The sequence below is a fragment of the Halichoerus grypus genome, chromosome 5 (genome assembly GCF_964656455.1).
Source record: "Halichoerus grypus chromosome 5, mHalGry1.hap1.1, whole genome shotgun sequence".
Taxonomy (NCBI): domain Eukaryota; kingdom Metazoa; phylum Chordata; class Mammalia; order Carnivora; family Phocidae; genus Halichoerus; species Halichoerus grypus.
Window position 1 is genome coordinate 38836530 of NC_135716.1, and position 13207 is coordinate 38849736.

General features: G+C 40.5%; 1 protein-coding gene across 6 annotated transcripts in view; it reads right to left on the minus strand.

The window, feature by feature from the left end:
- CPQ (carboxypeptidase Q) overlaps positions 1–13207 on the minus strand; it is a 448086-nt gene that overhangs the window by 73315 nt on the left and 361564 nt on the right. For all 6 annotated transcript variants that reach the window (XM_078072196.1, XM_078072199.1, XM_078072193.1 and 3 more), the window contains exon 7: positions 2563–2764. In XM_078072196.1, coding sequence (XP_077928322.1) covers positions 2563–2764 — 202 coding nt within the window. The remainder of the gene's footprint in view (positions 1–2562; positions 2765–13207) is intronic.

The following is a 13207-nucleotide window of genomic DNA, read 5'->3' on the forward strand; positions in this document are numbered from 1 at the left end:
TAGCATTCCAGCTTTAGGTTTAAGTGACTACAACGTGACAGTTTTCAGGAACACACGGTATACAGCTGGCCTATTTTTATTTTCTTTTTCTGTTTAACTATGGTTCTTCACCTTTTTCTAAAGTTCCTGAAATTTTCAATAGGTAACAAGAGATACAACATAAGCAGTTCCATTATTTCTTCCAGAAATAGCCCACATTTGAAGTATCAAAAGATAGCTCAATGGTAATAGGGGAAGACAACAATAATTTGGTTCCATCTTATAGTATTCTAAAAGAAATTAAAAAGAATTCCAAGAAACATTAGCTGCAGTCTAAATGAACCACTGACTTTTTACAAACGTTCCTGATCTACAGAGGTACAGAGGGGAGTGGAATAAAGAATGTGAGAAGAAATAAGTAGTTATTTACAATAACAAACTCCTTTCCCCAGGGGTAAATTTTTCTGGAGCAGGAATGTACTGAAATCCTTTGCATAAGCAAGAGCTGAGTAAGACAAACATTTCAGACACTGCCATAGATTTGGAAGCCCATCTCAGCATTCCAGACTCCCCTGTGTTGTTGCACATTGTGGGAAAAGGGCCACCAGCCTTGAAAACAAAGTGGCCTGTTCTCAGGGTAACTTCTTCTGCCCTTAAGAGCAGGATAGCCTTGGCTAAGTTATTTAGTCCCTCTGAATCCGATTCTTCAAGTGCAAAACAGGGATAATTGTACCTTCCTTTTAGGATGGCTGTATGGATAAAAAAAGAGTATCTGCAAAAGCCTCACAGAGTGCCTGATCAGTAACAGGAACTCAATAAATTGTAACTTGTATTAATTCTCAAGAAACCATAATGGGGCTCAAATTCTCCACTCCACTCCATTAGTTGGTGATCAGATTTGACCTCACCTTAGCAAGAGGGGAAAGGCCTCCTTACCTTTGTGAAGACAATCAAATCAGCCTGCTAATTCCAAAGAGAACCATTCTTATGACTATCTACATGGAAGGAATAAAGCTCAGGCAAATTCTCAACTATCCAATGCAACAAAAGCACACAATCCCTGGGAGCAGCGAGTACCAGTTTCTTTGTTCTACTTGTGTTTTTGGTTTCAGCTCCTCCTCTGCGCCCCCCTTCACTCCAGTTCACCCACAGTCTGTCAGTCTTCTCCTCACAGCTACCACCCCGCAAACTAACTCAGGTTTTCTCAATTTTTAAGAAGACTCCTATTGAAAAAATGAAGGCCCAGGAAAAATCTAGAATTCAAACAAATTCTTCCATACAATTTAAAAGGGCAAATTCCCTTCCCATAGACCTTGATCATGATTAAAATTACAGATACGGAGGGAGTCTCAGATCTGTCCAGATGATGCACAGCACCATAAATGCAAATGCTGTTTTAAGATATTTCAAAATATGGGTATAATATACACACACCATTGAAGAGAATCTAGGTCCTTGTATTAGAATAAAGGAAAGCTCCTTCTATTTTTAGTTATGAAAGATTATTATAAAAATTAAAACCTAAAATATGCTTTAAAAAATCTACAATATCTCAAGAATAAGCTTTTTAAAAATCTTAAATCCATGCAGTATGCTATTGGTGAAATTTACTTTACAGGCTGGGGGAAATGGAGTGGGGTGGATCTAGAGAGAGATGCTTTTCTTTTTAACCTGTAAAATGTTTTGTAGCCACAGAAATGGTTCTGGAAACAGTAATATTAAAACTACTGAAAAGGTGGACTTCCTATTGACATAACATAAATACAGAAAAATCTGCAAATAGATCCTTTAACAGTGCTTTTGATTATGGATATAATGAGGGAACAACTTCAGGTCATAGATGCTTACTATCATCAATAACCCTTTCCCGTGGCCAGTCTAGGGCAAATTTGTGAAGTAGTATAAGTTTGTCTCTTTAAGATTATTCTACTTTGTAGTCCTGTGACCTCCTGAGGCCTACTCCTGTTCCATAAGTTCACTCCTGCCCAGGACTTGTCTTAAAAATATCAACCTAATAAATCACTCATCAGGGAAAATTAGTTTAGTCTAACCTCATATAAGAGTCTGCATTAAGAAAAAAAATGATTAGTAGGAAGCACCCAACCCTCAAAGAATAAAGCTCTACTGGTAAAATTTCAGATACCATGGTATTTGGGTCAGAAATTATTTGGGTCAGAGAAGATTTCCTAGCAGAGAACCAAAACTAGAAGCATTATCAGTAGTAATAATTGCCTTGTACTCTAGCTCTCAAATTTTGGTCATGAGATCACCATTTAGATACCTGTTTAAAAAAATAAGCAAAAACAAAAACAGATTTGTATGTCCTATGCCAGAATCATTAAAGCAGAATTTCTGGGAGTGAGGAACTTATAATTTAGAAAAAGAAGACAAATAGGTAAACAAACGCAAATTAATATTATTATTCCAAGTCTGGAAATCATCAGATTATACTTTATAGACAAAAGCTTAGAGTTTCCATGTATTAATTGGCCTATCGGTATTGCTGTGGCATGTTTGAATAGCACCTTGATTTTAAATCAGCAGCAGTACCTAAAGAACACCAACTTCATTTTTTGGTCTTACCAGGCACTCCAGCTTGGATCCAGAAGTTAATGTCTGTCCCTTCTCCAGCCCTAAAGACCTGTGTGATATTGACCGGCTGCAGCAGGCTCATGACCTCCTCCATGATGGCCCTGGCCTTTTCACTGCCAGTGAATTGCAGCCCAGAGGGTAAGAAGGTTCCCTGATCAGACTCCATCACCAGGCTGTAGTTGGAAATATTTGCCTAAACAAAAGAGAAAAGTGTTTGGTTCGTTATCTGTTGCTTCTTTGCCTTCTCCTTGGGAACTATCAAACAACAATAATCAAATGCTTTATCTCCTCGACAGTTCCTGCCGAAACACAGGCCACTCTGCCTGACCTAGGGTCTGGTCTGCATATTACCTAAGCGTTCTGGGATGCACAATTACTCATTCTGGGATTTGCCAAACTCAAGTTGACTTGGAAGGATTTAAAAAATATAATCAAAGGAAATATAAAGCCTCATGTTGGAGTTACTCAATTATTTTCTACTAGCAATCATAGCCTTTCAACCAGTTTTCTCAAATGCCTAGTGTGCACCGGGATATGATGCCTCCTACGTAGTAGGTATCTCCAGATAGTGTTAGTCAAGCTCAGACAAAAGAAGGTATGCCCCGAGGACCTATTTATCTGTACCTCTTTCCTCTAAATAGGTATTTGATCTTATTTTAATCGTGAGTTCTGCTGAAGCTTCTAGGCATCAAACGGACAGGTTTGCCTTGGGTTTCTGATGTTGCTCCATCTGTTGAATCTCCAGGGAGGGAGGTAATAGGACAACACATGAAACACTGCTCTGTCTGGTGTACCGCCATGGCGCTTAAAACCCTGGCAATTCTGTCAGGCCACTAGTTTGTAAACTCTTTCCAAATAAAGTCTGCTAAGAAAGCATGCAGTGATTTCACGTAGCCTACATTGTCACTGCAAGAGCTTAGGATATCAGAGGCTGTCGGCCAGGCTGTTCAATTAAATTGCCACATAGCCCTAGACTCACAAGTTTATAGCCCTTACCATTGGCCTAACTATCTGTTTCCCAGGAGCCATTCACTTCTCCAAGACTGATCAACTACCAACTACCAACTACCTGGTTGAGTTATTCCCATGTTATCGCTGGACGGCACTGCTAGTCATTCCTTATTACTCACCTAGTAAAAGTCAATAATAACATTTGTACAGAGCTTCCAGAGAGGTTTCACATTTGCAATCTCCTTTTACCTGCTTCTATAACCCATAAAGTAGACAAAGCAGCTTTATGGTTATTGCTGTTTTACAGAAAAGGAACTGAGGATTAGAGAGGTCAAGTGATTTGCTTAAAGTCACACAGCTGGCAAATGGTAGAGCTGAGTCTGGAATCCTCTGCTTGCCAGGACTCCACGCTGCCATCGCTAGCATGGGACGGAGTGATAAGTAAGGCTTGTTATGAATTCAAATGATTTTTCACTTATGTAACAATTTGAGGGGTGCGGGCTTTTTTGTTTTGTTTTTTTTCTGGAACAGATTCCTTTTTACAGTGATTTCCTAACTTGCCATGGAAGTGTACTGTTGTTACAAGGACAAGAACAGTGCTGGATTCTAAAGGAGGATGTTGCCGGCATTTATTGGACCCGTGGGGGGCCCTGGGATACCAACACGTTGCTGCTATCGTTGGTAATGACTGAGAAAGTTAACAAAGCAGAAGTCTTCTCATATTTCCACTCTCACTTCCAAGGGATTTCTGTCTTCCTGGTGATTTTCAGAGAAAGACCCGAGGCATTTATAATAAAAAGTGTCATCTCAGCTTTCAGCTGTGGCTACCGCACAACAGCAGCATCGTTCGAGCGAATGATATGCAAAATATTTGCATTGGTGTCTCACACATTTAGGGCTCGTGTAACTAGCACACGGATGGCAGGTCAGGAAGTTGACATGTCATTTGGCAGTCCTAACCTTCTCCCTTTATATACCCTGCTGCTCCCCACCCCAAACTCGATCTCCTATAAAAAGGAGAATAGAAACATCACAATAATCTGCAAATGAAAACAAAATTGGATGATCTTATATGGGAGGGTTCCCATACTGCAGGCAGATCCCATTTTTCCAACAAGAAAATTGGACAAAGCACTCCTAAGTCTTGCACTACTTAGATTAAAGTGGGGCTAGGTAGCAGTTTGGCTGTCAGACCCAACACTATTGAGCAGCCTGGGGAGGTGGATATAGCCCTGGACCCACTATTCTATTCTATTCTATTCTATTCTATTCTATTCTATTCTATTCTATTCTATTCTATTCTATGCTGGGCTACCAAGGGGGATGGCTTTCTCCTTCTGTCCCCAAGTCATGTCATCTTGGCTTCTGGCTTCTCCATCTTGTAGAGTAGGACAAATTCTCTTTTCCAAAGCTTGAATAATGAGCCTGGGCACATGGAGCTTTGAGCACCTTCAAAGGAAAGACCTCTGTGGGCCAAAGTGAAAGTGGTTGCATGAGTTGAACTTGCCAGGGCCCCTCACAAAATGTGCATTAAGGACTTCTTGGCCCTCTTAAATTGCAAATGAGCAGATGTCCTAGGGACAGGGCACTCCATAGTTTGTGAATGCTTCTGTACAATGTCCCAGGATGTTGCTAGGAACATAGAAAATGATATATATAAAGAAGTTTTAAAGGTATGTGTGGCAGCCAGTTTAGCAGAGAGATAAAGAGTATGGGCTTTACAATTATTCAGACTGGGTTTGATCCTCAGATTAATCAATCGTTGGCTGTGTGTCTTCATGCAGTCTATGTAACCTCTCAGTTTCTTCTTCTATGAAATGGGTATGATAATGGCAGCAGTTCATGGAGTTGTAAGAAAGAGTTCATTGTAAAGGCTGGTGCATAATTAGCACTTAATAAGGTTGTCCTTACTGGTTTTACGAAGCATCTGGACCTCTCAAACTTCTAAGGATGGCCTCCACGTAAACCATTCAGTTAGCTGCTTACAGTGATGATAGGAGGCATTTCTGCAGGGCTGCCTATGGGCCAGACATTGTGTGAAAGGCTTTTCAGCTATCCCTTGTAATGCTCACAATCATTCTATGAGACAAGTGTGATTATAGTTCTCGTTTCACAGATGAAGCAATGGAGGTTTGGTAACATTGCATAACATTCCCGAAGTTACCCTGTTAGTATGCAGAGCAGCCAGAAGGCAAATGCAGAGAGGTCTGCCTCCGGAAGCCCGAGCTCTCGAGCCCTCCACTACCCTGTCTGCTGACACTTTCTCCCAACTGTCGGGCCATAAGTCCTCACTTTTAACTTTAAAATACAGGGACTGTAGTTAAATGTATAGCGTTTAAAATGATTTTTCATGATCATAATGCAAGGTCTACTTGGGCAGAATTTACCATCCTTGCTAATAAAGTAATTTGATTAGGCAAAGGGAGGAGTAAACAAAACAAAAGCAAAAAACAAAAGCAAAAAACAACTCTTGCCCCACAATTTCCTTCCAACTAGGAATACAAAACCTAAAATAATAAAACATCCTTTCAAGCTGAATTAGACAGGATGTGCAGATGTCAATAAACCAGAATTCTGGCGTAGGTAGAGATGTTTAATTTCTATTCATGTAGAATTTTATCAGCTGCTGCTAACATGATGGCAGCATTCTCTTGCTTTCTATTTATATATAAATATCTCCATATGTTTTCAATAAAGGACTAAGAAAGCACACCACCCACCGTCCATGACACTCATTTATGGAGTCATTGTCTAATTGTTAGCACATGGTGAAGGACTTGGGAAAACAAAATGCCTCTGCACAAAGAAACCGGAATGAGTAAGCCAGGTCACTGGGCTGTTAGAACTGCTGCCTCTCAGGAATGTGTCCTTACAAACATCCGTGTTCCTTACTATGCCATGAGTTGCTGGGGACGCACTCAGTGTAGATTTGAAAAGCTGATTGTAGCTAGTGACGCTCAGCCATCTTAGCACACGTAACACAATATTCGTCCTCCTGTTTTCTGGGTGTAGGAAGAAACCTGCTTCTAGAGACTGAATACTTTATTCCTGAGATAACCAGCACCAACTGAGAGAAGCTGTGGCACATAGATGAGGAGGCTGAGCCGCTCAAAGATAAGCTCAGACAGTATCTGTAAGCCCCTACTTTGCTCTCGTAATAAAGAGAAAGATCTCTTTATTAGGAGCCATGGACACTGTCTTTCATTGCCTGTAATGTATATAATGCAATGAAGAGAAATGTTCCCGGGTAACCTGGGTCAGCAACTTTGGATTAGGTAATATCTGCTCAGGGTTGAGGACTCAACTTTGTCTTGTGCTACAATCACATCCTATCACACTTCTTTTCTGTGCTCTGGGAGGGTCAGGTTACTCTGCCAAAGAACAACTTGGTAACTATTAGCATTCTTTGGGTGCAATGCAAGATTAAAAAGAAGAAAAATGTTTAAAATACATATTGCATGCTTTAAAATGCTTACTCCCTAATATAAACACAAAGATGATGTTTGTGTTCTTTGATTCTGTAAAATTCCAGGCGATTCTTCTTCAGAAATACAGACTCAAGTTCAACAACATCTCTTCTCTCCCCAAATTTGGCTTCTTCTTTGTTTAAAGCTTTTATTTTCTCATAACCTAGGTGACATGTCTTCGGTTTTTACCTGAAGTGACACTGCAATCCCGAAATCAAATGAAGAAAAAAAAGAGACTCCTAATTATTCAAATTCGTCATGTAGCCTCCTCAATTGAATCTTCAAAGAAGTAAACTCCATCCTGACAGAGGCTAGTACATCTCAGTACCACTTTCCCGCCCCATAAAATTAATATTTTACAGATGATGGTGGTGATGCTGTTTGGTCAGGTGGACGGCTCAAAACAAGTTCTCAGAAGCACACCATCTTATGCTACTACGTGCTGAGTTGTTGCAGTTGTCTTTTCCAGCGGTGCCAGTGACCTTGGAATCCCCAGTTGACGGGGTGGAGCTAAAGCAGGGGTTTCTTCATAGAACTTCCGTTCAAAAAGCTGTCGTGATTGGACAGCAAGTAAAGAGATCTCTCCCTGCTGTGCAGAGCCAAGAACAGGTTTGACTTTCTGGTCAGATCTACCCTGAAGTTCAGCTTTTTATTTCTGATGGTTGCTAGTATTCAGTTTTGAACATCCTTGAGTACCCGAGAGAGAACCAGGAGAGGGATGATGACAAGGTGGAAGGCTCTAGGTTATTTTTATTTGGCAGCGAAACTGGCTGCAGCTTGGGGAAATGGGCACTCTTGGGTAAGTTACATTACTTCTCAAGTTGCAGACACCTATTGTGGTTTAGCCACCATTCTGCCTGGAGATGGTCTGAAGATCCCTCTCCAGTCCTATCATTCTCTGGGTATGCACAGAAGAATTCTGTTGTGAGAGGAACCTGCGTTTTCAGGCAATCCAATTTTTACAATGTCATCTGAAGCACTCTAGATCTCGGTGAATTCTCCTCTTGAGCTGGTTAAGGTCCATAGATGGCCTTTAAAGTTACTGAAAACACATGATCCCTCCATAAATGTCACTATGGTAACAATAGTGAGTGGGAAGGCTGGATATAAGGCACAAACACAGGCTAAAAGAAATACAAATTTCATTTATATTATAGAGGAAATATGACTACTATAGTCACATTTCCCTTGGGAATAAAAAGAATGCATTATCTAGAGTATTCGGTAGATAGACTTAAAAAAGGCTTCCATGGCAAGTTAATGTCAATCTCAGTTTTTAATTTTATTCCTGCTTGTTGAAGCAACATAATCAATACTCAGAAGCAGTGGGACTCGAGATCTCCACAAAGAAATTTTGATTCTTTTATTTTTTAAAAGATTTTATTTATTTATGAGAGAGAGAGAGAGCACAAGCGGGGGTGCAGGGGGGGGGATGCAGCAGGCAGAGGGAGAAGCAGGCTTCCCGCTGAGCAGAGAGCCCGATGTGGGGCTCGATCCCAGGACCCTGGGACCTGACCTGAGCCAAAGGCAGACGTCCAACCTACTGAGCCACATAGGCATCCCGATTCTTTTAATATAATACATTGGTCAAGTGTTTCATGCTACCAGTTTTTTTTTTTTTTTTAATTTTTTTATTGTTATGTTAATCCCCATACATTACATCATTAGTTTTAGATATAGTGTTCCATGATTCATTGTTTGTGCATAACACCCAGTGCTCCATGCAGAGCGTGCCCTCCTCAATACCCATCACCAGGCTAACCCATCCTCCCACCCCCCTCCCCTCTAGAACCCTCAGTTTGTTTTTTTTTTTTTTTTTTTTTTTTAATTTTTTTTATTGTTATGTTAATCCCCATACATTACATCATTAGTTTTAGATATAGTGTTCCATGATTCATTGTTTGTGCATAACACCCAGTGCTCCATGCAGAACGTGCCCTCCTCAATACCCATCACCAGGCTAACCCATCCTCCCAACCCCCTCCCCTCTAGAACCCTCAGTTAGTTTTTCAGAGTCCATCGTCTCTCATGGTTCTTCTCCCCCTCCGATTTCCCCCCCTTCATTCTTCCCCTCCTGCTACATTCTTCTTCTTCTTTTTTTCTTTCTTAACATATATTGCATTATTTGTTTCAGAGGTACAGATCTGAGATTCAACAGTCTTGCACAATTCACAGCGCTTATCAGAACACATACCCTCCCCAGTGTCCATCACCCAGTCACCCCATCCCTCCCACCCCACCCCCCACTCCAGCAACCCTCAGTTTGTTTCCTGAGATTAAGAATTCCTCATATCAGTGAGGTCATATGATACATGTCTTTCTCTGTTTGACTTATTTCGCTCAGCATAATACCCTCCAGTTCCATCCATGTCGCTGCAAATGGCAAGATCTTATTCCTTTTGATGGCTGCATAATATTCCATTGTATATATATACCACATCTTCTTTATCCATTCATCTGTTGATGGACATCTTGGCTCTTTCCACAGTTTGGCTATTGTGGACATTGCTGCTATAAACATCGGGGTGCACGTAGCCTTTCGGGTCCCTACTTTTGTATCTTGGGGTAAATACCCAGTAGTGCAATTGCTGGATCATATGGTAGCTCTATTTTCAACTTTTTGAGGAACCTCCATACTGTTTTCCAGAGTGGCTGCACCAGCTTGCATTCCCACCAACAGTGTAGGAGGGTTCCCCTTTCTCCGCATCCTCGCCAACATCTGTCATTTCCTGACTTGTTAATTTTAGCCATTCTGACTGGTGTGAGGTGGTATCTCATTGAGGTTTTGATTTGGATTTCCCTGATGCCGAGCGATATTGAACACTTTTTCATGTGTCTGTTGGCCATTTGGATGTCTTCTTTGGAAAAATGTCTGTTCATGTCTTCTGCCCATTTCTTGATTGGATTCTTTGTTCTTCTGGTGTTGAGTTTGATGAGTTCTTTATAGATTTTGGATACTAGCCCTTTATCTGATATGTCATTTGCAAATATCTTCTCCCATTCTGTCAGTTGTCTTTTGGTTTTGTTGACTGTTTCCTTTGCTTTGCAAAAGCTTTTTATCTTGATGAAGTCCCAATAGTTCATTTTTGCCCTTGCTTCCCTTGCCTTTGGCGATGTTTCTAGGAAGAAGTTGCTGCGGCTGAGGTCGAAGAGGTTGCTGCCTGTGTTCTCCTTTAGGATTTTGATGGACTCCTGTCTCACATTGAGGTGTTTCAACCATTTGGAGTCTATTTTTGTGTGTGGTGTAAGGAAATGGTCCAGTTTCATTCTTCTGCATGTGGCTGTCCAATTTTCCCAACACCATTTGTTGAAGAGACTGTCTTTTTGCCATTGGACATTCTTTCCTGCTTTGTCAAAGATTAGTTGACCATAGAGTTGAGGGTCCATTTCTGGGCTCTCTATTCTGTTCCATTGATCTATGTGTCTGTTTTTGTGCCAGTACCATACTGTCTTGATGATGACAGCTTTGTAGTAGAGCTGGAAGTCCGGAATTGTGATGCCGCCAGCTTTGCTTTTCTTTTTCAACATTCCTCTGGCTATGCGGGGTCTTTTCTGGTTCCATACAAATTTTAGGATTATTTGTTCCATTTCTTTGAAGAAAGTGGATGGTATTTTGATGGGGATTGCATTGAATGTGTAGATTGCTCTAGGTAGCATTGACATCTTCACAATATTTGTTCTTCCAATCCATGAGCATGTAACGTTTTTCCATTTCTTTGTGTCTTCCTCAATTTCTTTCATGAGTATTTTATAGTTTTCTGAGTACAGATCCTTTGCCTCTTTGGTTAGATTTATTCCTAGGTATCTTATGGTTTTGGGTGCAATTGTAAATGGGATCGACTCCTTAATTTCTCTTTCTTCTGACTTGTTGTTGGTGTATAGGAATGCCACTGACTTCTGTGCATTGATTTTATATCCTGCCACTTTACTGAATTCCTGTATGAGTTCTAGCAGTTTTGGGGTGGAGTCTTTGGGATTTTCCACATAAAGTATCATATCATCTGCAAAGAGTGAGAGTTTGACTTCTTCTTTGCCGATTTGGATGCCTTTGATTTCTTTTTGTTGTCTGATTGCTGTGGCTAGGACTTCCAATACTATGTTGAATAGCAGTGGTGATAGTGGACATCCCTGCCGCGTTCCTGACCTTAGGGGGAAAGCTCTCAGTTTTTCCCCATTGAGAATGATATTCGCTGTAGGTTTTTCATAGATGGCTTTTATGATATTGAGGTATGTACCCTCTATCCCTATACTCTGAAGAGTTTTGATCAAGAAAGGATGCTGTACTTTGTCAAATGCTTTTTCTGCATCTATTGAGAGGATCATATGATTCTTGTTCTTTCTTTTGTTAATGTATTGTATCACGTTGATTGATTTGCAGATGTTGAACCAACCTTGCAGCCCAGGGATAAATCCCACTTGGTCGTGGTGAATAATCCTTTTAATGTACTGTTGGATCCTATTGGCTAGTATTTTGGTGAGAATTTTTGCATCCATGTTCATCAGGGATATTGGTCTGTAATTCTCCTTTTTGATGGGGTCTTTGTCTGGTTTTGGGATCAAGGTAATGCTGGCCTCATAAAATGAGTTTGGAAGTTTTCCTTCCATTTCTATTTTTTGGAACAGTTTCAGAAGGATAGGTATTAATTCTTCTTGAAATGTTTGGTAGAATTCCCCTGGGAAGCCATCTGGCCCTGGGCTTTTGTGTTTTGGGAGATTTTTGATGACTGCTTCTATTTCCTTAGTGGTTATAGGTCTGTTCAGGTGTTCTATTTCTTCCCGGTTCAGTTTTGGTAGTTGATACATCTCTAGGAATGCATCCATTACTTCCAGGTTATCTAATTTGCTGGCATAGAGTTGCTCATAATATGTTCTTATAATTGTTTGTATTTCTTTGGTGTTGGTTGTGATTTCTCCTCTTTCATTCATGATTTTGCTGATTTGGGTCATCATGCTACCAGTTTTATATACATTTCAACATGCAGTCATAGAAGAGAAATGTCCAACACGGCCAGCTTTGTGGAAGCAGCCTTCTCTGCCTTTTTCATTCTCTGTCCTCCATCCCTCCTTCTCATGGCATTGCCCTGTCCGTTTCTCCTCTTGTACCCACCACACTCCCACTCTTCCCCGGGTTCAAGCAGAAGAACTTAACTGCCCAAATGAAGAAGCCTTCCTTCAGCTGAACTTTCTTCTTCAACACTGTTACATGCTAAATCAACATAAAGACATGTTTCTTGGTTTTGATGGTGGTGTTTACTAGCCAAGACAGTGCTTTCCAGTCGACTTCTAACCTCCTTCTCCAGGCTGGGAAGACTACAGCAGCTTCTTTAAGACTTTCTCTAAGAATAATAGCTGAGTTCATCTTCTTATAAGTAGACAAGTTATTTGTTTAAAAAATACAGTATTTATTTTCTTGTCCTGCAAGAATAGACTGTATTCTAGAATACAAAGATTCATTCAATCCTAGGGCATATTGTATTAAAACACAATCATTAGCTCCACTTTCTCTACAGCCTGTCAACAAGCACTTGCAGTATTTCTGGATTTTGACAATATTCTCATATGCTTTATATGATCAAGCAGTCTTTACTAATAGTAAAGATGCTAACTACAGTTTTAGAAGTAATTTTATTTTCATAAGTATGCCTTTTTTTCTTTCTCAAAAGCATAATAGTGTGTCTCAAACCTCACAAGAAAACAGTAATATGTAAATATGAGCTTCAAAGCTGTTGGTCTACTCAAGTGACCTCATGCCCTACCTTACCTCTCCTCTTGCCTTCCATTCCTAACACACCACACCCCTATCTAATGTGCTGGGTTATTGCACTTTATTAGATTTTTTTAGATTTATTTATTTATTTTAGAGAGAGAGAGAGAGAGCACAAGCAAGGGGAGGGTTGAGAGAAAGGGAGAGAGAGAATCTTAAGCAGACTCCCCACTGAGTGTGGAGCCCGATGTGGGGTTGGATCCCAGGACCCTGAGATCATGACCTGAGTGGCAATCAAGAGTAAGATGCTTAACTGACTGAGCCACCCAGGTGCCCCCAATTTGTTTTTAATATCCACCTTCTCCAGAAAGGATTGAAGACTTCCTATAAGAAAAGATCCTAATACCATATTTTAAAAGTATTCAAACTCTCTAGAACCAAGAAAATGCCATGAAGGCAAATATCACATCTGTGTGGATCTCTGCCATATTGCTGGCTTAAATAACAAAGCTCA